Source organism: Xenopus tropicalis, chromosome 10 (genome assembly GCF_000004195.4).
Source record: "Xenopus tropicalis strain Nigerian chromosome 10, UCB_Xtro_10.0, whole genome shotgun sequence".
Taxonomy (NCBI): Eukaryota; Metazoa; Chordata; class Amphibia; order Anura; family Pipidae; genus Xenopus; species Xenopus tropicalis.
Genome location: NC_030686.2, coordinates 29,165,222 through 29,189,965, shown reverse-complemented (window position 1 = coordinate 29,189,965; position 24,744 = coordinate 29,165,222). Strand labels below are relative to the sequence as shown.

Here is a 24,744-nt window from a genome sequence, read left to right as displayed (position 1 = left end):
AAAGGCCTATGTAGAGCAAGTTTGCAAACAAAAATCTAAGTAAAATATGCATTGAAAAAGTATATAAAAAATATATAAATTTCAATATCAAGGAGCTAGGGGTGTTTACCCGAATCCCTGCAACCCTGCAGAAAAGACGCAGCTAAAACGCTGCACAAAAATCCCTCAATCTGTAACATGCATACACCAATGCATCTATTGCAATGCATGCTAACTCTCCTGAGCATGAAGTTTGCACAATGCAGGCTGGCAAAAAGGGGTAGGTTCTATAACAAGAGACTCTAGCAATCAAAAACAGTCAACGTTTCTAAAAATGCATGGAAAAATCAGTAATAAAAAAGGATTTAAACAGGGAGGGCCGAGAAGTGTTCCTGGTTTAATCAGACATATTGCCTTGCAGGAACTCTGCAGCAAAGGGCACACACCAAACAGGAAATGCAACTCAACTGGGGAAGGCTCAAACTTCTCAGTGCATGTGCCTGGAATTAAATGCATGCATGCACTCTCCCCTACATGCAGTAGTTTTTGCATTTTTTGGATGGATCTTTGGAGTGCAGCGCTCTTACCTCTCGGCTGAGCCATTCTCTCTCTCTCTCTCTCTCTCTCCCCTGTGCTGGGCTGGGGGAGGGGTGCACAAAAGACTTTGCCTCTCCCCTCTCTCTCTCTCTAGTTGTACAACAAAGATGCAAACTGCAGGCTCCCAGTCTAGTTTATGCAGGATCGGGCTGCTGCAGGACTCCTCGCTCGGCTGGATCTGTGGAATTGCACAAGTGCAAGTAGCAAATGCAAACTGGCCAAACAGCCCTCCCCTTCTCAATGTCGCTTTCCTTTTCCCTCTCTCTCTGATATCCCCTTTGCAGTTGCAGCCGAGAGCCCGGGCTCTGCACCTACATGATGGGCCAGGGCTGCCAGCTGAAAAGCTCCAAACTTGGAACCCCGAGAGCGCAATACGCATGCGCACTTCCTACGGCCGTTCCGAGGAATGATGGGAAGTGTAGTTCCTGACTGGGGAGGGAGGCGGAGCTTTCCTGGGAGGTGGAGGAAGGAGTCATTATCTGATTAGTCACTTCGCCGTGTGGAGGTTTTTTTTTTTTAATCAGTGCGGCTCTGTAGTGTTCCCACTGGCTGAGTACAACATAAGCAGGCAAGGATATAAGGCTGGCCTGAGTGTATTCAAAGGAAGCCACATAAGGGCAGTGAGTGTGTGTAATCAGCCAGATAAAACCGGTCTGGGGGGTTTGCTTACAAACAATGGGCTGCTGCAGGGGAGGCTACACTTGGGGCTGGGGGTTAGGGGTTTAGTAGTTGAAGAAGCAGCACACAGAGGTATCTCAACTAACTTGTGATTTTCTCAGGAGCAGAGAGGAGCAAACAAGAAAATGGAGACACATAGAAATGCCTGGATGGGTTAAGAGGAATCACATAGTACCTCCAAAAAGTAAGTGCTTCTAATTCCAACCCATCATGCTCCCATATTGCACCTAAGTACAAGCACCACCTTTATCCATACCCACAGCATTATGCCCCACCATCCCCTCTGTCCCAACGCCTCTGCAATAAGAACTTCAATTCTACAACCAATATTTTCAGTTTTTGCCATCAGTTTGGCCTCAATGCAGTACCAGCATTTCCACCCTTTCCCAAGATGGCGCTGTGCCCCACTCCCGCTAGCAAGTCTAGCGCCCTCAGCCCTCCCTTCTTAGTAGCGCAGGCTCAGCCCTGCCCATTTGTTGCCCCATGTGATGTCACATCTGGAAGCATTGCTCCATTTCCTCCCACCTCTGCCCCACTTCCTCCCACCTCTGCCCCACTTCCTCCCACCTCTGCCCCACTTCCACCCACCTCTGCCCCACTTCCTCCCACCTCTGCCCCACTTCCACCCACCTCTGCCCCACTTCCACCCACCTCTGCCCCACTTCCACCCACCTCTGCCCCACTTCCACCCACCTCTGCCCCACTTCCTCCCACCTCTGCCCCACTTCCACCCACCTCTGCCCCACTTCCTCCCACCTCTGCCCCACTTCCACCCACCTCTGCCCCCCTTCCTCCCACCTCTGCCCCACTTCCACCCACCTCTGCCCCACTTCCTCCCACCTCTGCCCCACTTCCTCCCACCTCTGCCCCACTTCCACCCACCTCTGCCCCACTTCCACCCACCTCTGCCCCACTTCCTCCCACCTCTGCCCCACTTCCACCCACCTCTGCCCCACTTCCTCCCACCTCTGCCCCACTTCCTCCCACCTCTGCCCCACTTCCACCCATGCCCATTGTGGCATCATGTCTTGCAGTGCTCCCCAGCAGGATTCTGGTTGCAAAAAGAAGTCTGCTGGCACACACACTTCAGGTAATGGTACCTGTTTTTTTAGAATTCTCAGGACCTGCGGTGTTTTGATAAGGGGTCTTTCTGTAATTTGGATCTCGATATAGTAAGGGTTATATTTATCATGCTGTGTAAAAAGTGGAGTAAAATATTACTGGTGATGTTGCTCATAGCAGCCAATCAGATGCTTTGCGTTGGTTTTCCAAATGTTGAAATTGCTGATTGGTTGCCCTGGGCAACATCACCAGTAATGCTTCACTCCACTTTTTACAAAGCATGATAAATATACCCCTAAGTCTACTAAAGACTTACATAGTTGAAGTGCACCTATTACCCTCAAATTGTTTGCCCTACCAGAGGTTCAGGCTAAAAGAGCTTGCACTCCATTTTGGGGCCAACACACAGCAGTTGGGCATTTGGGTCTCCGGGTGGTACCTCTCTCCCCCACTCTAACTGTTATAATAAGAACTTCAATTCTACAACCAATATTTTCAGTTTTTGCCATCAGTTTGGCCTCAATGCAGTACCAGCATTTCCACCCTTTCCCAAGATGGCGCTGTGCCCCACTCCCGCTAGCAAGTCTAGCGCCCTCAGCCCTCCCGTCTTAGTAGCGCAGGCTCAGCCCTGCCCATTTGTTGCCCCATGTGATGTCACATCTGGAAGCATTGCTCCATTTCCTCCCACCACTGCTCCACTTCCTCCCACCTCTGCCCCACTTCCTCCCACCTCTGCCCCACTTCCTCCCACCTCTGCCCCACTTCCACCCACCTCTGCCCCACTTCCTCCCACCTCTGCCCCACTTCCACCCACCTCTGCCCCACTTCCTCCCACCTCTGCCCCACTTCCTCCCACCTCTGCCCCACTTCCTCCCACCTCGGCCGTTCCGAGGAATGATGGGAAGTGTAGTTCCTGACTGGGGAGGGAGGCGGAGCTTTCCTGGGAGGTGGAGGAAGGAGTCATTATCTGATTAGTCACTTCGCCGTGTGGAGGTTTTTTTTTTTTAATCAGTGCGGCTCTGTAGTGTTCCCACTGGCTGAGTACAACATAAGCAGGCAAGGATATAAGGCTGGCCTGAGTGTATTCAAAGGAAGCCACATAAGGGCAGTGAGTGTGTGTAATCAGCCAGATAAAACCGGTCTGGGGGGTTTGCTTACAAACAATGGGCTGCTGCAGGGGAGGCTACACTTGGGGCTGGGGGTTAGGGGTTTAGTAGTTGAAGAAGCAGCACACAGAGGTATCTCAACTAACTTGTGATTTTCTCAGGAGCAGAGAGGAGCAAACAAGAAAATGGAGACACATAGAAATGCCTGGATGGGTTAAGAGGAATCACATAGTACCTCCAAAAAGTAAGTGCTTCTAATTCCAACCCATCATGCTCCCATATTGCACCTAAGTACAAGCACCACCTTTATCCATACCCACAGCATTATGCCCCACCATCCCCTCTGTCCCAACGCCTCTGCAATAAGAACTTCAATTCTACAACCAATATTTTCAGTTTTTGCCATCAGTTTGGCCTCAATGCAGTACCAGCATTTCCACCCTTTCCCAAGATGGCGCTGTGCCCCACTCCCGCTAGCAAGTCTAGCGCCCTCAGCCCTCCCTTCTTAGTAGCGCAGGCTCAGCCCTGCCCATTTGTTGCCCCATGTGATGTCACATCTGGAAGCATTGCTCCATTTCCTCCCACCTCTGCCCCACTTCCTCCCACCTCTGCCCCACTTTCCTCCCACCTCTGCCCCACTTCCACCCACCTCTGCCCCACTTCCTCCCACCTCTGCCCCACTTCCACCCACCTCTGCCCCACTTCCACCCACCTCTGCCCCACTTCCACCCACCTCTGCCCCACTTCCTCCCACCTCTGCCCCACTTCCACCCACCTCTGCCCCACTTCCTCCCACCTCTGCCCCACTTCCACCCACCTCTGCCCCCCTTCCTCCCACCTCTGCCCCACTTCCACCCACCTCTGCCCCACTTCCTCCCACCTCTGCCCCACTTCCTCCCACCTCTGCCCCACTTCCACCCACCTCTGCCCCACTTCCACCCACCTCTGCCCCACTTCCTCCCACCCTCTGCCCCACTTCCACCCACCTCTGCCCCACTTCCTCCCACCCTCTGCCCCACTTCCACCCACCTCTGCCCCACTTCCACCCACCTCTGCCCCACTTCCTCCCACCTCTGCCCCACTTCCACCCACCTCTGCCCCACTTCCTCCCACCTCTGCCCCACTTCCACCCACCTCTGCCCCACTTCCACCCACCTCTGCCCCACTTCCACCCACCTCTGCCCCACTTCCTCCCACCTCTGCCCCACTTCCTCCCACCTCTGCCCCACTTCCTCCCACCTCTGCCCCACTTCCTCCCACCTCTGCCCCACTTCCACCCATGCCCATTGTGGCATCATGTCTTGCAGTGCTCCCCAGCAGGATTCTGGTTGCAAAAAGAAGTCTGCTGGCACACACACTTCAGGTAATGGTACCTGTTTTTTTAGAATTCTCAGGACCTGCGGTGTTTTGATAAGGGGTCTTTCTGTAATTTGGATCTCGATATAGTAAGGGTTATATTTATCATGCTGTGTAAAAAGTGGAGTAAAATATTACTGGTGATGTTGCTCATAGCAGCCAATCAGATGCTTTGCGTTGGTTTTCCAAATGTTGAAATTGCTGATTGGTTGCCCTGGGCAACATCACCAGTAATGCTTCACTCCACTTTTTACAAAGCATGATAAATATACCCCTAAGTCTACTAAAGACTTACATAGTTGAAGTGCACCTATTACCCTCAAATTGTTTGCCCTACCAGAGGTTCAGGCTAAAAGAGCTTGCACTCCATTTTGGGGCCAACACACAGCAGTTGGGCATTTGGGTCTCCGGGTGGTACCTCTCTCCCCCACTCTAACTGTTATAATAAGAACTTCAATTCTACAACCAATATTTTCAGTTTTTGCCATCAGTTTGGCCTCAATGCAGTACCAAGCATTTCCACCCTTTCCCAACGATGGCGCTGTGCCCCACTCCCGCTAGCAAGTCTAGCGCCCTCAGCCCTCCCGTCTTAGTAGCGCAGGCTCAGCCCTGCCCATTTGTTGCCCCATGTGATGTCACATCTTGGAAGCATTGCTCCATTTCCTCCCACCACTGCCTCTCACTTCCTCCCACCTCTGCCCCACTTCCTCCCACCTTCTGCCCCACTTCCTCCCACCTCTGCCCCACTTCCACCCACCTCTGCCCCACTTCCTCCCACCTCTGCCCCACTTCCACCCACCTTCTGCCCCACTTCCTCCCACCTCTGCCCCCACTTCCTCCCACCTCTGCCCCACTTCCTCCCACCTCTGCCCCACTTCCTCCCACCTCTGCCCCACTTCCTCCCACCTCTGCCCCACTTCCTCCCACCTCTGCCCCACTTCCTCCACCTCTGCCCCACTTCCTCCCACCCATGCCCATTGTGGCATCATGTCTTGCAGTGCTCCCCAGCAGGATTCTGGTTGCAAAAAGAAGTCTGCTGGCACACACACTTCAGGTAATGGTACCTGTTTTTTTTAGAATTCTCAGGACCTGCGGTGTTTTGATAAGGGGTCTTCTGTAATTTGGATCTCGATATAGTAAGGGTTATATTTATCATGCTGTGTAAAAAGTGGAGTAAAATATTACTGGTGATGTTGCTCATAGCAGCCAATCAGATGCTTTGCGTTGGTTTTCCAAATGTTGAAATTGCTGATTGGTTGCCCTGGGCAACATCACCAGTAATGCTTCACTCCACTTTTTACAAAGCATGATAAATATACCCCTAAGTCTACTAAAGACTTACATAGTTGAAGTGCACCTATTACCCTCAAATTGTTTGCCCTACCAGAGGTTCAGGCTAAAAGAGCTTGCACTCCATTTTGGGGCCAACACACAGCAGTTGGGCATTTGGGTCTCAGGGTGGTACCTCTCTCCCCCACTCTAACTGTTATAATAAGAACTTCAATTTTACAACCAATATTTTCAGTTTTTGCCATCAGTTTGGCCTCAATGCAGTACCAGCATTTCCACCCTTTCCCAAGATGGCGCTGTGCCCCACTCCCGCTAGCAAGTCTAGCGCCCTCAGCCCTCCCGTCTTAGTAGCGCAGGCTCAGCCCTGCCCATTTGTTGCCCCATGTGATGTCACATCTGGAAGCATTGCTCCATTTCCTCCCACCACTGCTCCACTTCCTCCCACCTCTGCCCCACTTCCTCCCACCTCTGCCCCACTTCCTCCCACCTCTGCCCCACTTCCTCCCACCTCTGCCCCACTTCCTCCCACCTCTGCCCCACTTCCACCCACCTCTGCCCCACTTCCTCCCACCTCTGCCCCACTTCCACCCACCTCTGCCCCACTTCCTCCCACCTCTGCCCCACTTCCTCCCACCTCTGCCCCACTTCCTCCCACCTCGGCCGTTCCGAGGAATGATGGGAAGTGTAGTTCCTGACTGGGGAGGGAGGCGGAGCTTTCCTGGGAGGTGGAGGAAGGAGTCATTATCTGATTAGTCACTTCGCCGTGTGGAGGTTTTTTTTTTTTAATCAGTGCGGCTCTGTAGTGTTCCCACTGGCTGAGTACAACATAAGCAGGCAAGGATATAAGGCTGGCCTGAGTGTATTCAAAGGAAGCCACATAAGGGCAGTGAGTGTGTGTAATCAGCCAGATAAAACCGGTCTGGGGGTTTGCTTACAAACAATGGGCTGCTGCAGGGGAGGCTACACTTGGGGCTGGGGTTAGGGGTTTAGTAGTTGAAGAAGCAGCACACAGAGGTATCTCAACTAACTTGTGATTTTCTCAGGAGCAGAGAGGAGCAAACAAGAAAATGGAGACACATAGAAATGCCTGGATGGGTTAAGAGGAATCACATAGTACCTCCAAAAAGTAAGTGCTTCTAATTCCAACCCATCATGCTCCCATATTGCACCTAAGTACAAGCACCACCTTTATCCATACCCACAGCATTATGCCCCACCATCCCCTCTGTCCCAACGCCTCTGCAATAAGAACTTAAATTCTACAACCAATATTTTCAGTTTTTGCCATCAGTTTGGCCTCAATGCAGTACCAGCATTTCCACCCTTTCCCAAGATGGCGCTGTGCCCCACTCCCGCTAGCAAGTCTAGCGCCCTCAGCCCTCCCTTCTTAGTAGCGCAGGCTCAGCCCTGCCCATTTGTTGCCCCATGTGATGTCACATCTGGAAGCATTGCTCCATTTCCTCCCACCACTGCTCCACTCTCCCACTTCCTCCCACCTCTGCCCCACTTCCTCCCACCTCTGCCCCACTTCCTCCCACCTCTGCCCCACTTCCTCCCACCTCTGCCCCACTTCCTCCCACCTCTGCCCCACTTCCTCCCACCTCTGCCCCACTTCCTCCCACCTCTGCCCCACTTCCTCCCACCTCTGCCCCACTTCCTCCCACCTCTGCCCCACTTCCTCCCACCTCTGCCCCACTTCCTCCCACCTCTGCCCCACTTCCTCCCACCTCTGCCCCACTTCCTCCCACCTCTGCCCACTTCCACCCCTCTGCCCACTCCCCACCTCTGCCCCACTTCCTCCCACCTCTGCCCCACTTCCTCCCACCTCTGCCCCACTTCCACCCATGCCCATTGTGGCATCATGTCTTGCAGTGCTCCCCAGCAGGATTCTGGTTGCAAAAAGAAGTCTGCTGGCACACACACTTCAGGTAATGGTACCTGTTTTTTTAGAATTCTCAGGACCTGCGGTGTTTTGATAAGGGGTCTTTCTGTAATTTGGATCTCGATATAGTAAGGGTTATATTTATCATGCTGTGTAAAAAGTGGAGTAAAATATTACTGGGTGATGTTGCTCATAGCAGCCAATCAGATGCTTTGCGTTGGTTTTCCAAATGTTGAAATTGCTGATTGGTTGCCCTGGGCAACATCACCAGTAATGCTTCACTCCACTTTTTACAAAGCATGATAAATATTACCCCTAAGTCTACTAAAGACTTACATAGTTGAAGTGCACCTATTACCCTCAAATTGTTTGCCCTACCAGAGGTTCAGGCTAAAAGAGCTTGCACTCCATTTTGGGGCCAACACACAGCAGTTGGGCATTTGGGTCTCCGGGTGGTACCTCTCTCCCCCACTCTAACTGTTATAATAAGAACTTCAATTCTACAACCAATATTTTCAGTTTTTGCCATCAGTTTGGCCTCAATGCAGTACCAGCATTTCCACCCTTTCCCAAGATGGCGCTGTGCCCCACTCCCGCTAGCAAGTCTAGCGCCCTCAGCCCTCCCGTCTTAGTAGCGCAGGCTCAGCCCTGCCCATTTGTTGCCCCATGTGATGTCACATCTGGAAGCATTGCTCCATTTCCTCCCACCACTGCTCCACTTCCTCCCACCTCTGCTCCACTTCCTCCCACCTCTGCTCCACTTCCTCCCACCTCTGCCCCACTTCCACCCACCTCTGCCCCACTTCCACCCACCTCTGCCCCACTTCCTCCCACCTCTGCCCCACTTCCTCCCACCTCTGCCCCACTTCCTCCCACCTCTGCCCCACTTCAACCCACCTCTGCCCCACTTCCACCCACCTCTGCCCCACTTCCACCCATGCCCATTGTGGCATCATGTCTTGCAGTGCTCCCCAGCAGGATTCTGGTTGCAAAAAGAAGTCTGCTGGCACACACACTTCAGGTAATGGTACCTGTTTTTTTAGAATTCTCAGGACCTGCGGTGTTTTGATAAGGGGTCTTTCTGTAATTTGGATCTCGATATAGTAAGGGTTATATTTATCATGCTGTGTAAAAAGTGGAGTAAAATATTACTGGTGATGTTGCTCATAGCAGCCAATCAGATGCTTTGCGTTGGTTTTCCAAATGTTGAAATTGCTGATTGGTTGCCCTGGGCAACATCACCAGTAATGCTTCACTCCACTTTTTACAAAGCATGATAAATATACCCCTAAGTCTACTAAAGACTTACATAGTTGAAGTGCACCTATTACCCTCAAATTGTTTGCCCTACCAGAGGTTCAGGCTAAAAGAGCTTGCACTCCATTTTGGGGCCAACACACAGCAGTTGGGCATTTGGGTCTCAGGGTGGTACCTCTCTTCCCCCACTCTGTTATAATAAGAACTTCAATTCTACAACCAATATTTTCAGTTTTTGCCATCAGTTTGGCCTCAATGCAGTACCAGCATTTCCACCCTTTCCCAAGATGGCGCTGTGCCCCACTCCCGCTAGCAAGTCTAGCGCCCTCAGCCCTCCCGTCTTAGTAGCGCAGGCTCAGCCCTGCCCATTTGTTGCCCCATGTGATGTCACATCTGGAAGCATTGCTCCATTTCCTCCCACCACTGCTCCACTTCCTCCCACCTCTGCCCCACTTCCTCCCACCTCTGCCCCACTTCCTCCCACCTCTGCCCCACTTCCTCCCACCTCTGCCCCACTTCCACCCACCTCTGCCCCACTTCTCCCACCTCTGCCCCACTTCCTCCCACCTCTGCCCCACTTCCACCCACCTCTGCCCCACTTCCTCCCACCTCTGCCCCACTTCCTCCCACCTCTGCCCCACTTCCACCCACCTCTGCCCCACTTCCACCCACCTCTGCCCCACTTCCTCCCACCTCTGCCCCCACTTCCACCCACCTCTGCCCCACTTCCTCCCACCTCTGCCCCACTTCCACCCATGCCCATTGTGGCATCATGTCTTGCAGTGCTCCCCAGCAGGATTCTGGTTGCAAAAAGAAGTCTGCTGGCACACACACTTCAGGTAATGGTACCTGTTTTTTAGAATTCTCAGGACCTGCGGTGTTTTGATAAGGGGTCTTTCTGTAATTTGGATCTCGATATAGTAAGGGTTATATTTATCATGCTGTGTAAAAAGTGGAGTAAAATATTACTGGTGATGTTGCTCATAGCAGCCAATCAGATGCTTTGCGTTGGTTTTCCAAATGTTGAAATTGCTGATTGGTTGCCCTGGGCAACATCACCAGTAATGCTTCACTCCACTTTTTACAAAGCATGATAAATATACCCCTAAGTCTACTAAAGACTTACATAGTTGAAGTGCACCTATTACCCTCAAATTGTTTGCCCTACCAGAGGTTCAGGCTAAAAGAGCTTGCACTCCATTTTGGGGCCAACACACAGCAGTTGGGCATTTGGGTCTCCGGGTGGTACCTCTCTCCCCCACTCTAACTGTTATAATAAGAACTTCAATTCTACAACCAATATTTTCAGTTTTTGCCATCAGTTTGGCCTCAATGCAGTACCAGCATTTCCACCCTTTCCCAAGATGGCGCTGTGCCCACTCCCGCTAGCAAGTCTAGCGCCCTCAGCCCTCCCGTCTTAGTAGCGCAGGCTCAGCCCTGCCCATTTGTTGCCCCATGTGATGTCACATCTGGAAGCATTGCTCCATTTCCTCCACCACTGCTCCACTTCCTCCCACCTCTGCTCCACTTCCTCCCACCTCTGCCCCACTTCCTCCCACCTCTGCCCCACTTCCTCCCACCTCTGCCCCACTTCCTCCCACCTCTGCCCCACTTCCACCCACCTCTGCCCCACTTCCTCCCACCTCTGCCCCACTTCCACCCACCTCTGCCCCACTTCCACCCACCTCTGCCCCACTTCCACCCACCTCTGCCCCACTTCCACCCACCTCTGCCCCACTTCCACCCACCTCTGCCCCACTTCCACCCACCTCTGCCCCACTTCCTCCCACCTCTGCCCCACTTCCTCCCACCTCTGCCCCACTTCCACCCACCTCTGCCCCACTTCCACCCACCTCTGCCCCACTTCACCCACCTCTGCCCCACTTCCACCCATGCCCATTGTGGCATCATGTCTTGCAGTGCTCCCCAGGAGGATTCTGGTTGCAAAAAGAAGTCTGCTGGCACACACACTTCAGGTAATGGTACCTGTTTTTTTAGAATTCTCAGGACCTGCGGTGTTTTGATAAGGGGTCTTTCTGTAATTTGGATCTCGATATAGTAAGGGTTATATTTATCATGCTGTGTAAAAAGTGGAGTAAAATATTACTGGTGATGTTGCTCATAGCAGCCAATCAGATGCTTTGCGTTGGTTTTCCAAATGTTGAAATTGCTGATTGGTTGCCCTGGGCAACATCACCAGTAATGCTTCACTCCACTTTTTACAAAGCATGATAAATATACCCCTAAGTCTACTAAAGACTTACATAGTTGAAGTGCACCTATTACCCTCAAATTGTTTGCCCTACCAGAGGTTCAGGCTAAAAGAGCTTGCACTCCATTTTGGGGCCAACACACAGCAGTTGGGCATTTGGGTCTCCGGGTGGTACCTCTCTCCCCCACTCTAACTGTTATAATAAGAACTTCAATTCTACAACCAATATTTTCAGTTTTTGCCATCAGTTTGGCCTCAATGCAGTACCAGCATTTCCACCCTTTCCCAAGATGGCGCTGTGCCCCACTCCCGCTAGCAAGTCTAGCGCCCTCAGCCCTCCCGTCTTAGTAGCGCAGGCTCAGCCCTGCCCATTTGTTGCCCCATGTGATGTCACATCTGGAAGCATTGCTCCATTTCCTCCCACCACTGCTCCACTTCCTCCCACCTCTGCCCCACTTCCTCCCACCTCTGCCCCACTCCTCCCACCTCTGCCCACTTCCACCCACCTCTGCCCCACTTCCTCCCACCTCTGCCCCACTTCCACCCACCTCTGCCCCACTTCCTCCCACCTCTGCCCCACTTCCTCCCACCTCTGCCCCACTTCCTCCCACCTCTGCCCCACTTCCTCCCACCTCTGCCCCACTTCCTCCCACCTCTGCCCCACTTCCTCCCACCCATGCCCATTGTGGCATCATGTCTTGCAGTGCTCCCCAGCAGGATTCTGGTTGCAAAAAGAAGTCTGCTGGCACACACACTTCAGGTAATGGTACCTGTTTTTTTAGAATTCTCAGGACCTGCGGTGTTTTGATAAGGGGTCTTTCTGTAATTTGGATCTCGATATAGTAAGGGTTATATTTATCATGCTGTGTAAAAAGTGGAGTAAAATATTACTGGTGATGTTGCTCATAGCAGCCAATCAGATGCTTTGCGTTGGTTTTCCAAATGTTGAAATTGCTGATTGGTTGCCCTGGGCAACATCACCAGTAATGCTTCACTCCACTTTTTACAAAGCATGATAATATACCCCTAAGTCTACTAAAGACTTACATAGTTGAAGTGCACCTATTACCCTCAAATTGTTTGCCCTACCAGAGGTTCAGGCTAAAAGAGCTTGCACTCCATTTTGGGGCCAACACACAGCAGTTGGGCATTTGGGTCTCAGGGTGGTACCTCTCTCCCCCACTCTAACTGTTATAATAAGAACTTCAATTTTACAACCAATATTTTCAGTTTTTGCCATCAGTTTGGCCTCAATGCAGTACCAGCATTTCCACCCTTTCCCAAGATGGCGCTGTGCCCCACTCCCGCTAGCAAGTCTAGCGCCCTCAGCCCTCCCGTCTTAGTAGCGCAGGCTCAGCCCTGCCCATTTGTTGCCCCATGTGATGTCACATCTGGAAGCATTGCTCCATTTCCTCCCACCACTGCCCCACTTCCTCCCACCTCTGCCCCACTTCCTCCCACCTCTGCCCCACTTCCTCCCACCTCTGCCCCACTTCCTCCCACCTCTGCCCCACTTCCTCCCACCTCTGCCCCACTTCCACCCACCTCTGCCCCACTTCCTCCCACCTCTGCCCCACTTCCACCCACCTCTGCCCCACTTCCTCCCACCTCTGCCCCACTTCCTCCCACCTCTGCCCCACTTCCTCCCACCTCGGCCGTTCCGAGGAATGATGGGAAGTGTAGTTCCTGACTGGGGAGGGAGGCGGAGCTTTCCTGGGAGGTGGAGGAAGGAGTCATTATCTGATTAGTCACTTCGCCGTGTGGAGGTTTTTTTTTTTTAATCAGTGCGGCTCTGTAGTGTTCCCACTGGCTGAGTACAACATAAGCAGGCAAGGATATAAGGCTGGCCTGAGTGTATTCAAAGGAAGCCACATAAGGGCAGTGAGTGTGTGTAATCAGCCAGATAAAACCGGTCTGGGGGTTTGCTTACAAACAATGGGCTGCTGCAGGGAGGCTACACTTGGGGCTGGGGGTTAGGGGTTTAGTAGTTGAAGAAGCAGCACACAGAGGTATCTCAACTAACTTGTGATTTCTCAGGAGCAGAGAGGAGCAAACAAGAAAATGGAGACACATAGAAATGCCTGGATGGGTTAAGAGGAATCACATAGTACCTCCAAAAAGTAAGTGCTTCTAATTCCAACCCATCATGCTCCCATATTGCACCTAAGTACAAGCACCACCTTTATCCATACCCACAGCATTATGCCCCACCATCCCCTCTGTCCCAACGCCTCTGCAATAAGAACTTAAATTCTACAACCAATATTTTCAGTTTTTGCCATCAGTTTGGCCTCAATGCAGTACCAGCATTTCCACCCTTTCCCAAGATGGCGCTGTGCCCCACTCCCGCTAGCAAGTCTAGCGCCCTCAGCCCTCCCTTCTTAGTAGCGCAGGCTCAGCCCTGCCCATTTGTTGCCCCATGTGATGTCACATCTGGAAGCATTGCTCCATTTCCTCCCACCACTGCTCCACTTCCTCCCACTTCCTCCCACCTCTGCCCCACTTCCTCCCACCTCTGCCCCACTTCCTCCCACCTCTGCCCCACTTCCTCCCACCTCTGCCCCACTTCCTCCCACCTCTGCCCCACTTCCTCCCACCTCTGCCCCACTTCCTCCCACCTCTGCCCCACTTCCTCCCACCTCTGCCCCACTTCCTCCCACCTCTGCCCCACTTCCTCCCACCTCTGCCCCACTTCCTCCCACCTCTGCCCCACTTCCACCCACCTCTGCCCCACTTCCTCCCACCTCTGCCCCACTTCCTCCCACCTCTGCCCCACTTCCACCCATGCCCATTGTGGCATCATGTCTTGCAGTGCTCCCCAGCAGGATTCTGGTTGCAAAAAGAAGTCTGCTGGCACACACACTTCAGGTAATGGTACCTGTTTTTTTAGAATTCTCAGGACCTGCGGTGTTTTGATAAGGGGTCTTTCTGTAATTTGGATCTCGATATAGTAAGGGTTATATTTATCATGCTGTGTAAAAAGTGGAGTAAAATATTACTGGTGATGTTGCTCATAGCAGCCAATCAGATGCTTTGCGTTGGTTTTCCAAATGTTGAAATTGCTGATTGGTTGCCCTGGGCAACATCACCAGTAATGCTTCACTCCACTTTTTACAAAGCATGATAAATATACCCCTAAGTCTACTAAAGACTTACATAGTTGAAGTGCACCTATTACCCTCAAATTGTTTGCCCTACCAGAGGTTCAGGCTAAAAGAGCTTGCACTCCATTTTGGGGCCAACACACAGCAGTTGGGCATTTGGGTCTCCGGGTGGTACCTCTCTCCCCCACTCTAACTGTTATAATAAGAACTTCAATTCTACAACCAATATTTTCAGTTTTTGCCATCAGTTTGGCCTCAATGCAGTACCAGCATTTCCACCCTTTCCCAAGATGGCGCTGTGCCCCACTCCCGCTAGCAAGTCTAGCGCCCTCAGCCCTCCCGTCTTAGTAGCGCAGGCTCAGCCCTGCCCATTTGTTGCCCATGTGATGTCACATCTGGAAGCATTGCTCCATTTCCTCCCACCACTGCTCCACTTCCTCCCACCTCTGCTCCACTTCCTCCCACCTCTGCTCCACTTCCTCCCACCTCTGCCCCACTTCCACCCACCTCTGCCCCACTTCCACCCACCTCTGCCCCACTTCCTCCCACCTCTGCCCCACTTCCTCCCACCTCTGCCCCACTTCCTCCCACCTCTGCCCCACTTCAACCCACCTCTGCCCCACTTCCACCCACCTCTGCCCCACTTCCACCCATGCCCATTGTGGCATCATGTCTTGCAGTGCTCCCCAGCAGGATTCTGGTTGCAAAAGAAGTCTGCTGGCACACACACTTCAGGTAATGGTACCTGTTTTTTTAGAATTCTCAGGACCTGCGGTGTTTTTGATAAGGGGTCTTTCTGTAATTTGGATCTCGATATAGTAAGGGTTATATTTATCATGCTGTGTAAAAAGTGGAGTAAAATATTACTGGTGATGTTGCTCATAGCAGCCAATCAGATGCTTTGCGTTGGTTTTCCAAATGTTGAAATTGCTGATTGGTTGCCCTGGGCAACATCACCAGTAATGCTTCACTCCACTTTTTACAAAGCATGATAAATATACCCCTAAGTCTACTAAAGACTTACATAGTTGAAGTGCACCTATTACCCTCAAATTGTTTGCCCTACCAGAGGTTCAGGCTAAAAGAGCTTGCACTCCATTTTGGGGCCAACACACAGCAGTTGGGCATTTGGGTCTCAGGGTGGTACCTCTCTTCCCCCACTCTGTTATAATAAGAACTTCAATTCTACAACCAATATTTTCAGTTTTTGCCATCAGTTTGGCCTCAATGCAGTACCAGCATTTCCACCCTTTCCCAAGATGGCGCTGTGCCCCACTCCCGCTAGCAAGTCTAGCGCCCTCAGCCCTCCCGTCTTAGTAGCGCAGGCTCAGCCCTGCCCATTTGTTGCCCCATGTGATGTCACATCTGGAAGCATTGCTCCATTTCCTCCCACCACTGCTCCACTTCCTCCCACCTCTGCCCCACTTCCTCCCACCTCTGCCCCACTTCCTCCCACCTCTGCCCCACTTCCTCCCACCTCTGCCCCACTTCCACCCACCTCTGCCCCACTTCCTCCCACCTCTGCCCCACTTCCTCCCACCTCTGCCCCACTTCCACCCACCTCTGCCCCACTTCCTCCCACCTCTGCCCCACTTCCTCCCACCTCTGCCCCACTTCCTCCCACCTCTGCCCCACTTCCACCCACCTCTGCCCCACTTCCTCCCACCTCTGCCCCACTTCCACCCACCTCTGCCCCACTTCCTCCCACCTCTGCCCCACTTCCACCATGCCCATTGTGGCATCATGTCTTGCAGTGCTCCCCAGCAGGATTCTGGTTGCAAAAAGAAGTCTGCTGGCACACACACTTCAGGTAATGGTACCTGTTTTTTTAGAATTCTCAGGACCTGCGGTGTTTTGATAAGGGGTCTTTCTGTAATTTGGATCTCGATATAGTAAGGGTTATATTTATCATGCTGTGTAAAAAGTGGAGTAAAATATTACTGGTGATGTTGCTCATAGCAGCCAATCAGATGCTTTGCGTTGGTTTTCCAAATGTTGAAATTGCTGATTGGTTGCCCTGGGCAACATCACCAGTAATGCTTCACTCCACTTTTTACAAAGCATGATAAATATACCCCTAAGTCTACTAAAGACTTACATAGTTGAAGTGCACCTATTACCCTCAAATTGTTTGCCCTACCAGAGGTTCAGGCTAAAAGAGCTTGCACTCCATTTTGGGGCCAACACACAGCAGTTGGGCATTTGGGTCTCCGGGTGGTACCTCTCTCCCCCACTCTAACTGTTATAATAAGAACTTCAATTCTACAACCAATATTTTCAGTTTTTGCCATCAGTTTGGCCTCAATGCAGTACCAGCATTTCCACCCTTTCCCAAGATGGCGCTGTGCCCCACTCCCGCTAGCAAGTCTAGCGCCCTCAGCCCTCCCGTCTTAGTAGCGCAGGCTCAGCCCTGCCCATTTGTTGCCCCATGTGATGTCACATCTGGAAGCATTGCTCCATTTCCTCCCACCACTGCTCCACTTCCTCCCACCTCTGCTCCACTTCCTCCCACCTCTGCCCCACTTCCTCCCACCTCTGCCCCACTTCCTCCCACCTCTGCCCCACTTCCTCCCACCTCTGCCCCACTTCCACCCACCTCTGCCCCACTTCCTCCCACCTCTGCCCCACTTCCACCCACCTCTGCCCCACTTCCACCCACCTCTGCCCCACTTCCACCCACCTCTGCCCCACTTCCACCCACCTCTGCCCCACTTCCACCCACCTCTGCCCCACTTCCACCCACCTCTGCCCCACTTCCTCCCACCTCTGCCCACTTCCTCCCACCTCTGCCCCACTTCCACCCACCTCTGCCCCACTTCCACCCACCTCTGCCCCACTTCCACCCACCTCTGCCCCACTTCCACCCACCTCTGCCCCACTTCCACCCATGCCCATTGTGGCATCATGTCTTGCAGTGCTCCCCAGGAGGATTCTGGTTGCAAAAAGAAGTCTGCTGGCACACACACTTCAGGTAATGGTACCTGTTTTTTTAGAATTCTCAGGACCTGCGGTGTTTTGATAAGGGGTCTTTCTGTAATTTGGATCTCGATATAGTAAGGGTTATATTTATCATGCTGTGTAAAAAGTGGAGTAAATATTACTGGTGATGTTGCTCATAGCAGCCAATCAGATGCTTTGCGTTGGTTTTCCAAATGTTGAAATTGCTGATTGGTTGCCCTGGGCAACATCACCAGTAATGCTTCACTCCACTTTTTACAAAGCATGATAAATATACCCCTAAGTCTACTAAAGACTTACATAGTTGAAGTGCACCTATTACCCTCAAATTGTTTGCCCTACCAGAGGTTCAGGCTAAAAGAGCTTGCACTCCATTTTGGGGCCAACACACAGCAGTTGGGCATTTGGGTCTCCGGGTGGTACCTCTCTCCCCCACTCTAACTGTTATAATAAGAACTTCAATTCTACAACCAATATTTTCAGTTTTTGCCATCAGTTTGGCCTCAATGCAGTACCAGCATTTCCACCCTTTCCCAAGATGGCGCTGTGCCCCACTCCCGCTAGCAAGTCTAGCGCCCTCAGCCCTCCCGTCTTAGTAGCGCAGGCTCAGCCCTGCCCATTTGTTGCCCCATGTGATGTCACATCTGGAAGCATTGCTCCTTTTCCTCCCACCACTGCCCCACTTCCTCCCACCTCTGCCCCACTTCCACCCACCTCTGCCCCACTTCCACCCACCTCTGCCCCACTTCCACCCACCTCTGCCCCACTTCCTCCCACCTCTGCCCCACTTCCTCCCACCTCTGCCCCACTTCCTCCCACCTCTGCCCCACTTCCACCCACCTCTGCCCCACTTCCTCCCACCTCTGCCCCACTTCCTCCCACCTCTGCCCCACTTCCTCCCACCTCTGCCCCACTTCCACCCACCTCTGCCCCACTTCCACCCACCTCTGCCCCACTTCCACCCATGCCCATTGTGGCATCATGTCTTGCAGTGCTCCCCAGCAGGATTCTGGTTGCAAAAAGAAGTCTGCTGGCACACACACTTCAGGTAATGGTACCTGTTTTTTTTAGAATTCTCAGGACCTGCGGTGTTTTGATAAGGGGTCTTTCTGTAATTTGGATCTCGATATAGTAAGGGTTATATTTATCATGCTGTGTAAAAAGTGGAGTAAAATATTACTGGTGATGTTGCTCATAGCAGCCAATCAGATGCTTTGCGTTGGTTTTCCAAATGTTGAAATTGCTGATTGGTTGCCCTGGGCAACATCACCAGTAATGCTTCACTCCACTTTTTACAAAGCATGATAAATATACCCCTAAGTCTACTAAAGACTTACATAGTTGAAGTGCACCTATTACCCTCAAATTGTTTGCCCTACAGAGGTTCAGGCTAAAAGAGCTTGCACTCCATTTTGGGGCCAACACACAGCAGTTGGGCATTTGGGTCTCAGGGTGGTACCTCTCTCCCCCCACTCTAACTGTTATAATAAGAACTTCAATTCTACAACCAATATTTTCAGTTTTTGCCATCAGTTTGGCCTCAATGCAGTACCAGCATTTCCACCCTTTCCCAAGATGGCGCTGTGCCCCACTCCCGCTAGCAAGTCTAGCGCCCTCAGCCCTCCCGTCTTAGTAGCGCAGGCTCAGCCCTGCCCATTTGTTGCCCCATGTGATGTCACATCTGGAAGCATTGCTCCACTTCCTCCCACCTCTGCCCCACTTCCTCCACCTCTGCCCCACTTCCTCCCACCTCTGCCCCACTTCCTCCCACCTCTGCCCCACTTCCTCCCACCTCTGCCCCACTTCCTCCCACCTCTGCCCCACTTCCACCCACCTCTGCCCCACTTCCACCCACCTCTGCCCCACTTCCACCCACCTCTGCCCCACTTCCACCCACCTCTGCCCCACTTCCTCCCACCTCTGCCCCACTTCCTCCCACCTCTGCCCCACTTCCACCCACCTCTGCCCCACTTCCACCCACCTCTGCCCCACTTCCACCCACCTCTGCCCCACTTCCACCCACCTCTGCCCCACTTCCTCCCACCTCTGCCCCACTTCCTCCCACCTCTGCCCCACTTCCTCCCACCTCTGCCCCACTTCCTCCCACCTCTGCCCCACTTCCACCCACCTCTGCCCCACTTCCTCCACCTCTGCCCCACTTCCTCCCACCTCTGCCCCACTTCCACCCATGCCCATTGTGGCATCATGTCTTGCAGTGCTCCCCAGCAGGATTCTGGTTGCAAAAAGAAGTCTGCTGGCACACACACTTCAGGTAATGGTACCTGTTTTTTTTAGAATTCTCAGGACCTGCGGTGTTTTGATAAGGGGTCTTTCTGTAATTTGGATCTCGATATAGTAAGGGTTATATTTATCATGCTGTGTAAAAAGTGGAGTAAAATATTACTGTGATGTTGCTCATAGCAGCCAATCAGATGCTTTGCGTTTGTTTTCCAAATGTTGAAATTGCTGATTGGTTGCCCTGGGCAACATCACCAGTAATGCTTCACTCCACTTTTTACAAAGCATGATAAATATACCCCTAAGTCTACTAAAGACTTACATAGTTGAAGTGCACCTATTACCCTCAAATTGTTTGCCCTACCAGAGGTTCAGGCTAAAAGAGCTTGCACTCCATTTTGGGGCCAACACACAGCAGTTGGGCATTTGGGTCTCCGGGTGGTACCTCTCTCCCCCACTCTAACTGTTATAATAAGAACTTCAATTCTACAACCAATATTTTCAGTTTTTGCCATCAGTTTGGCCTCAATGCAGTACCAGCATTTCCACCCTTTCCCAAGATGGCGCTGTGCCCCACTCCCGCTAGCAAGTCTAGCGCCCTCAGCCCTCCCGTCTTAGTAGCGCAGGCTCAGCCCTGCCCATTTGTTGCCCCATGTGATGTCACATCTGGAAGCATTGCTCCATTTCCTCCCACCACTGCTCCACTTCCTCCCACCTCTGCCCCACTTCCTCCCACCTCTGCCCCACTTCCTCCCACCTCTGCCCCACTTCCTCCCACCTCTGCCCCACTTCCTCCCACCTCTGCCCCACTTCCTCCCACCTCTGCCCCACTTCCACCACCTCTGCCCCACTTCCTCCCACCTCTGCCCCACTTCCTCCCACCTCTGCCCCACTTCCACCCACCTCTGCCCACTTCCACCCACCTCTGCCCCACTTCCACCCACCTCTGCCCCACTTCCACCCACCTCTGCCCCACTTCCTCCCACCCTCTGCCCCACTTCCTCCCACCTCTGCCCCACTTCCACCCACCTCTGCCCCACTTCCTCCCACCTCTGCCCCACTTCCACCCATGCCCATTGTGGCATCATGTCTTGCAGTGCTCCCCAGCAGGATTCTGGTTGCAAAAAGAAGTCTGCTGGCACACACACTTCAGGTAATGGTACCTGTTTTTTTAGAATTCTCAGGACCTGCGGTGTTTTGATAAGGGGTCTTTCTGTAATTTGGATCTCGATATAGTAAGGGTTATATTTATCATGCTGTGTAAAAAGTGGAGTAAAATATTACTGGTGATGTTGCTCATAGCAGCCAATCAGATGCTTTGCGTTGGTTTTCCAAATGTTGAAATTGCTGATTGGTTGCCCTGGGCAACATCACCAGTAATGCTTCACTCCACTTTTTACAAAGCATGATAAATATACCCCTAAGTCTACTAAAGACTTACATAGTTGAAGTGCACCTATTACCCTCAAATTGTTTGCCCTACCAGAGGTTCAGGCTAAAAGAGCTTGCACTCCATTTTGGGGCCAACACACAGCAGTTGGGCATTTGGGTCTCAGGGTGGTACCTCTCTTCCCCCACTCTAACTGTTATAATAAGAACTTCAATTCTACAACCAATATTTTCAGTTTTTGCCATCAGTTTGGCCTCAATGCAGTACCAGCATTTCCACCCTTTCCCAAGATGGCGCTGTGCCCCACTCCCGCTAGCAAGTCTAGCGCCCTCAGCCCTCCCGTCTTAGTAGCGCAGGCTCAGCCCTGCCCATTTGTTGCCCCATGTGATGTCACATCTGGAAGCATTGCTCCATTTCCTCCCACCACTGCTCCACTTCCTCCCACCTCTGCCCCACTTCCTCCCACCTCTGCCCCACTTCCTCCCACCTCTGCCCCACTTCCTCCCACCTCTGCCCCACTTCCTCCCACCTCTGCCCCACTTCCACCCACCTCTGCCCCACTTCCACCCACCTCTGCCCCACTTCCTCCCACCTCTGCCCACTCCTCCCACCTCTGCCCCACTTCCTCCCACCTCTGCCCCACTTCCTCCCACCTCTGCCCCACTTCCTCCCACCTCTGCCCCACTTCCACCCACCTCTGCCCCACTTCCACCCACCTCTGCCCCACTTCCACCCACCTCTGCCCCACTTCCACCCACCTCTGCCCCACTTCCACCCATGCCCATTGTGGCATCATGTCTTGCAGTGCTCCCCAGCAGGATTCTGGTTGCAAAAAGAAGTCTGCTGGCACACACACTTCAGGTAATGGTACCTGTTTTTTTAGAATTCTCAGGACCTGCGGTGTTTTGATAAGGGGTCTTTCTGTAATTTGGATCTCGATATAGTAAGGGTTATATTTATCATGCTGTGTAAAAAGTGGAGTAAAATATTACTGGTGATGTTGCTCATAGCAGCCAATCAGATGCTTTGCGTTGGTTTTCCAAATGTTGAAATTGCTGATTGGTTGCCCTGGGCAACATCACCAGTAATGCTTCACTCCACTTTTTACAAAGCATGATAAATATACCCCTAAGTCTACTAAAGACTTACATAGTTGAAGTGCACCTATTACCCTCAAATTGTTTGCCCTACCAGAGGTTCAGGCTAAAAGAGCTTGCACTCCATTTTGGGGCCAACACACAGCAGTTGGGCATTTGGGTCTCAGGGTGGTACCTCTCTCCCCCACTCTAACTGTTATAATAAGAACTTCAATTTTACAACCAATATTTTCAGTTTTTGCCATCAGTTTGGCCTCAATGCAGTACCAGCATTTCCACCCTTTCCCAAGATGGCGCTGTGCCCCACTCCCGCTAGCAAGTCTAGCGCCCTCAGCCCTCCCGTCTTAGTAGCGCAGGCTCAGCCCTGCCCATTTGTTGCCCCATGTGATGTCACATCTGGAAGCATTGCTCCACTTCCTCCCACCTCTGCCCCACTTCCTCCCACCTCTGCCCCACTTCCTCCCACCTCTGCCCCACTTCCTCCCACCTCTGCCCCACTTCCTCCCACCTCTGCCCCACTTCCACCCACCTCTGCCCCACTTCCACCCACCTCTGCCCCACTTCCACCCACCTCTGCCCCACTTCCTCCCACCTCTGCCCCACTTCCTCCCACCTCTGCCCCACTTCCACCCACCTCTGCCCCACTTCCACCCACCTCTGCCCCACTTCCACCCACCTCTGCCCCACTTCCACCCACCTCTGCCCCACTTCCTCCCACCTCTGCCCCACTTCCTCCCACCTCTGCCCCACTTCCTCCCACCTCGGCCGTTCCGAGGAATGATGGGAAGTGTAGTTCCTGACTGGGGAGGGAGGCGGAGCTTTCCTGGGAGGTGGAGGAAGGAGTCATTATCTGATTAGTCACTTCGCCGTGTGGAGGTTTTTTTTTTTTAATCAGTGCGGCTCTGTAGTGTTCCCACTGGCTGAGTACAACATAAGCAGGCAAGGATATAAGGCTGGCCTGAGTGTATTCAAAGGAAGCCACATAAGGGCAGTGAGTGTGTGTAATCAGCCAGATAAAACCGGTCTGGGGGGTTTGCTTACAAACAATGGGCTGCTGCAGGGGAGGCTACACTTGGGGCTGGGGGTTAGGGGTTTAGTAGTTGAAGAAGCAGCACACAGAGGTATCTCAACTAACTTGTGATTTTCTCAGGAGCAGAGAGGAGCAAACAAGAAAATGGAGACACATAGAAATGCCTGGATGGGTTAAGAGGAATCACATAGTACCTCCAAAAAGTAAGTGCTTCTAATTCCAACCCATCATGCTCCCATATTGCACCTAAGTACAAGCACCACCTTTATCCATACCCACAGCATTATGCCCCACCATCCCCTCTGTCCCAACGCCTCTGCAATAAGAACTTAAATTCTACAACCAATATTTTCAGTTTTTGCCATCAGTTTGGCCTCAATGCAGTACCAGCATTTCCACCCTTTCCCAAGATGGCGCTGTGCCCCACTCCCGCTAGCAAGTCTAGCGCCCTCAGCCCTCCCTTCTTAGTAGCGCAGGCTCAGCCCTGCCCATTTGTTGCCCCATGTGATGTCACATCTGGAAGCATTGCTCCATTTCCTCCCACCACTGCTCCACTTCCTCCCACCTCTGCCCCACTTCCTCCCACCTCTGCCCCACTTCCTCCCACCTCTGCCCCACTTCCTCCCACCTCTGCCCCACTTCCTCCCACCTCTGCCCCACTTCCACCCACCTCTGCCCCACTTCCACCCACCTCTGCCCCACTTCCACCCACCTCTGCCCCACTTCCACCCACCTCTGCCCCACTTCCTCCCACCTCTGCCCCACTTCCTCCCACCTCTGCCCCACTTCCACCCACCTCTGCCCCACTTCCTCCCACCTCTGCCCCACTTCCTCCCACCTCTGCCCCACTTCCTCCCACCTCTGCCCCACTTTCTCCCACCTCTGCCCCACTTCCACCCATGCCCATTGTGGCATCATGTCTTGCAGTGCTCCCCAGCAGGATTCTGGTTGCAAAAAGAAGTCTGCTGGCACACACACTTCAGGTAATGGTACCTGTTTTTTTTAGAATTCTCAGGACCTGCGGTGTTTTGATAAGGGGTCTTTCTGTAATTTGGATCTCGATATAGTAAGGGTTATATTTATCATGCTGTGTAAAAAGTGGAGTAAAATATTACTGGTGATGTTGCTCATAGCAGCCAATCAGATGCTTTGCGTTGGTTTTCCAAATGTTGAAATTGCTGATTGGTTGCCCTGGGCAACATCACCAGTAATGCTTCACTCCACTTTTTACAAAGCATGATAAATATACCCCTAAGTCTACTAAAGACTTACATAGTTGAAGTGCACCTATTACCCTCAAATTGTTTGCCCTACCAGAGGTTCAGGCTAAAAGAGCTTGCACTCCATTTTGGGGCCAACACACAGCAGTTGGGCATTTGGGTCTCCGGGTGGTACCTCTCTCCCCCACTCTAACTGTTATAATAAGAACTTCAATTCTACAACCAATATTTTCAGTTTTTGCCATCAGTTTGGCCTCAATGCAGTACCAGCATTTCCACCCTTTCCCA

The 24,744-nt window shown here is 52.3% G+C and overlaps 1 protein-coding gene and 1 long non-coding RNA gene across 5 annotated transcripts in view; one reads left to right on the top strand and one right to left on the bottom strand.

Annotated features, from left to right (window-relative positions):
- map2k6 (mitogen-activated protein kinase kinase 6) overlaps positions 1 to 905 on the bottom strand; it is a 36,291-nt gene extending 35,386 nt beyond the window's left edge. The window contains 1 exon segment of the mRNA NM_001005653.1: positions 567 to 905. Coding sequence (NP_001005653.1) covers positions 567 to 582 — 16 coding nt within the window. The 5' untranslated portion in view covers positions 583 to 905.
- A 186-nt stretch (positions 906 to 1,091) lies between these two features.
- The window catches only part of LOC105945762, a 38,655-nt gene continuing 15,002 nt past the window's right edge, over positions 1,092 to 24,744 (top strand). Inside the window, exons 1-6 of one of the 4 annotated variants that reach the window (XR_004220679.1) lie at positions 1,092 to 1,196; positions 1,356 to 1,438; positions 3,584 to 3,666; positions 7,112 to 7,194; positions 13,457 to 13,539; positions 23,357 to 23,439. This is a non-coding gene — a long non-coding RNA (uncharacterized LOC105945762). Of the gene's footprint in view, positions 1,197 to 1,222; positions 1,439 to 3,583; positions 3,667 to 7,111; positions 7,195 to 13,456; positions 13,540 to 23,356; positions 23,440 to 24,163; positions 24,308 to 24,744 lie in introns of those variants that run through there. The other 3 variants (XR_004220681.1, XR_004220680.1, XR_004220678.1) reach the window with 3 other exon arrangements.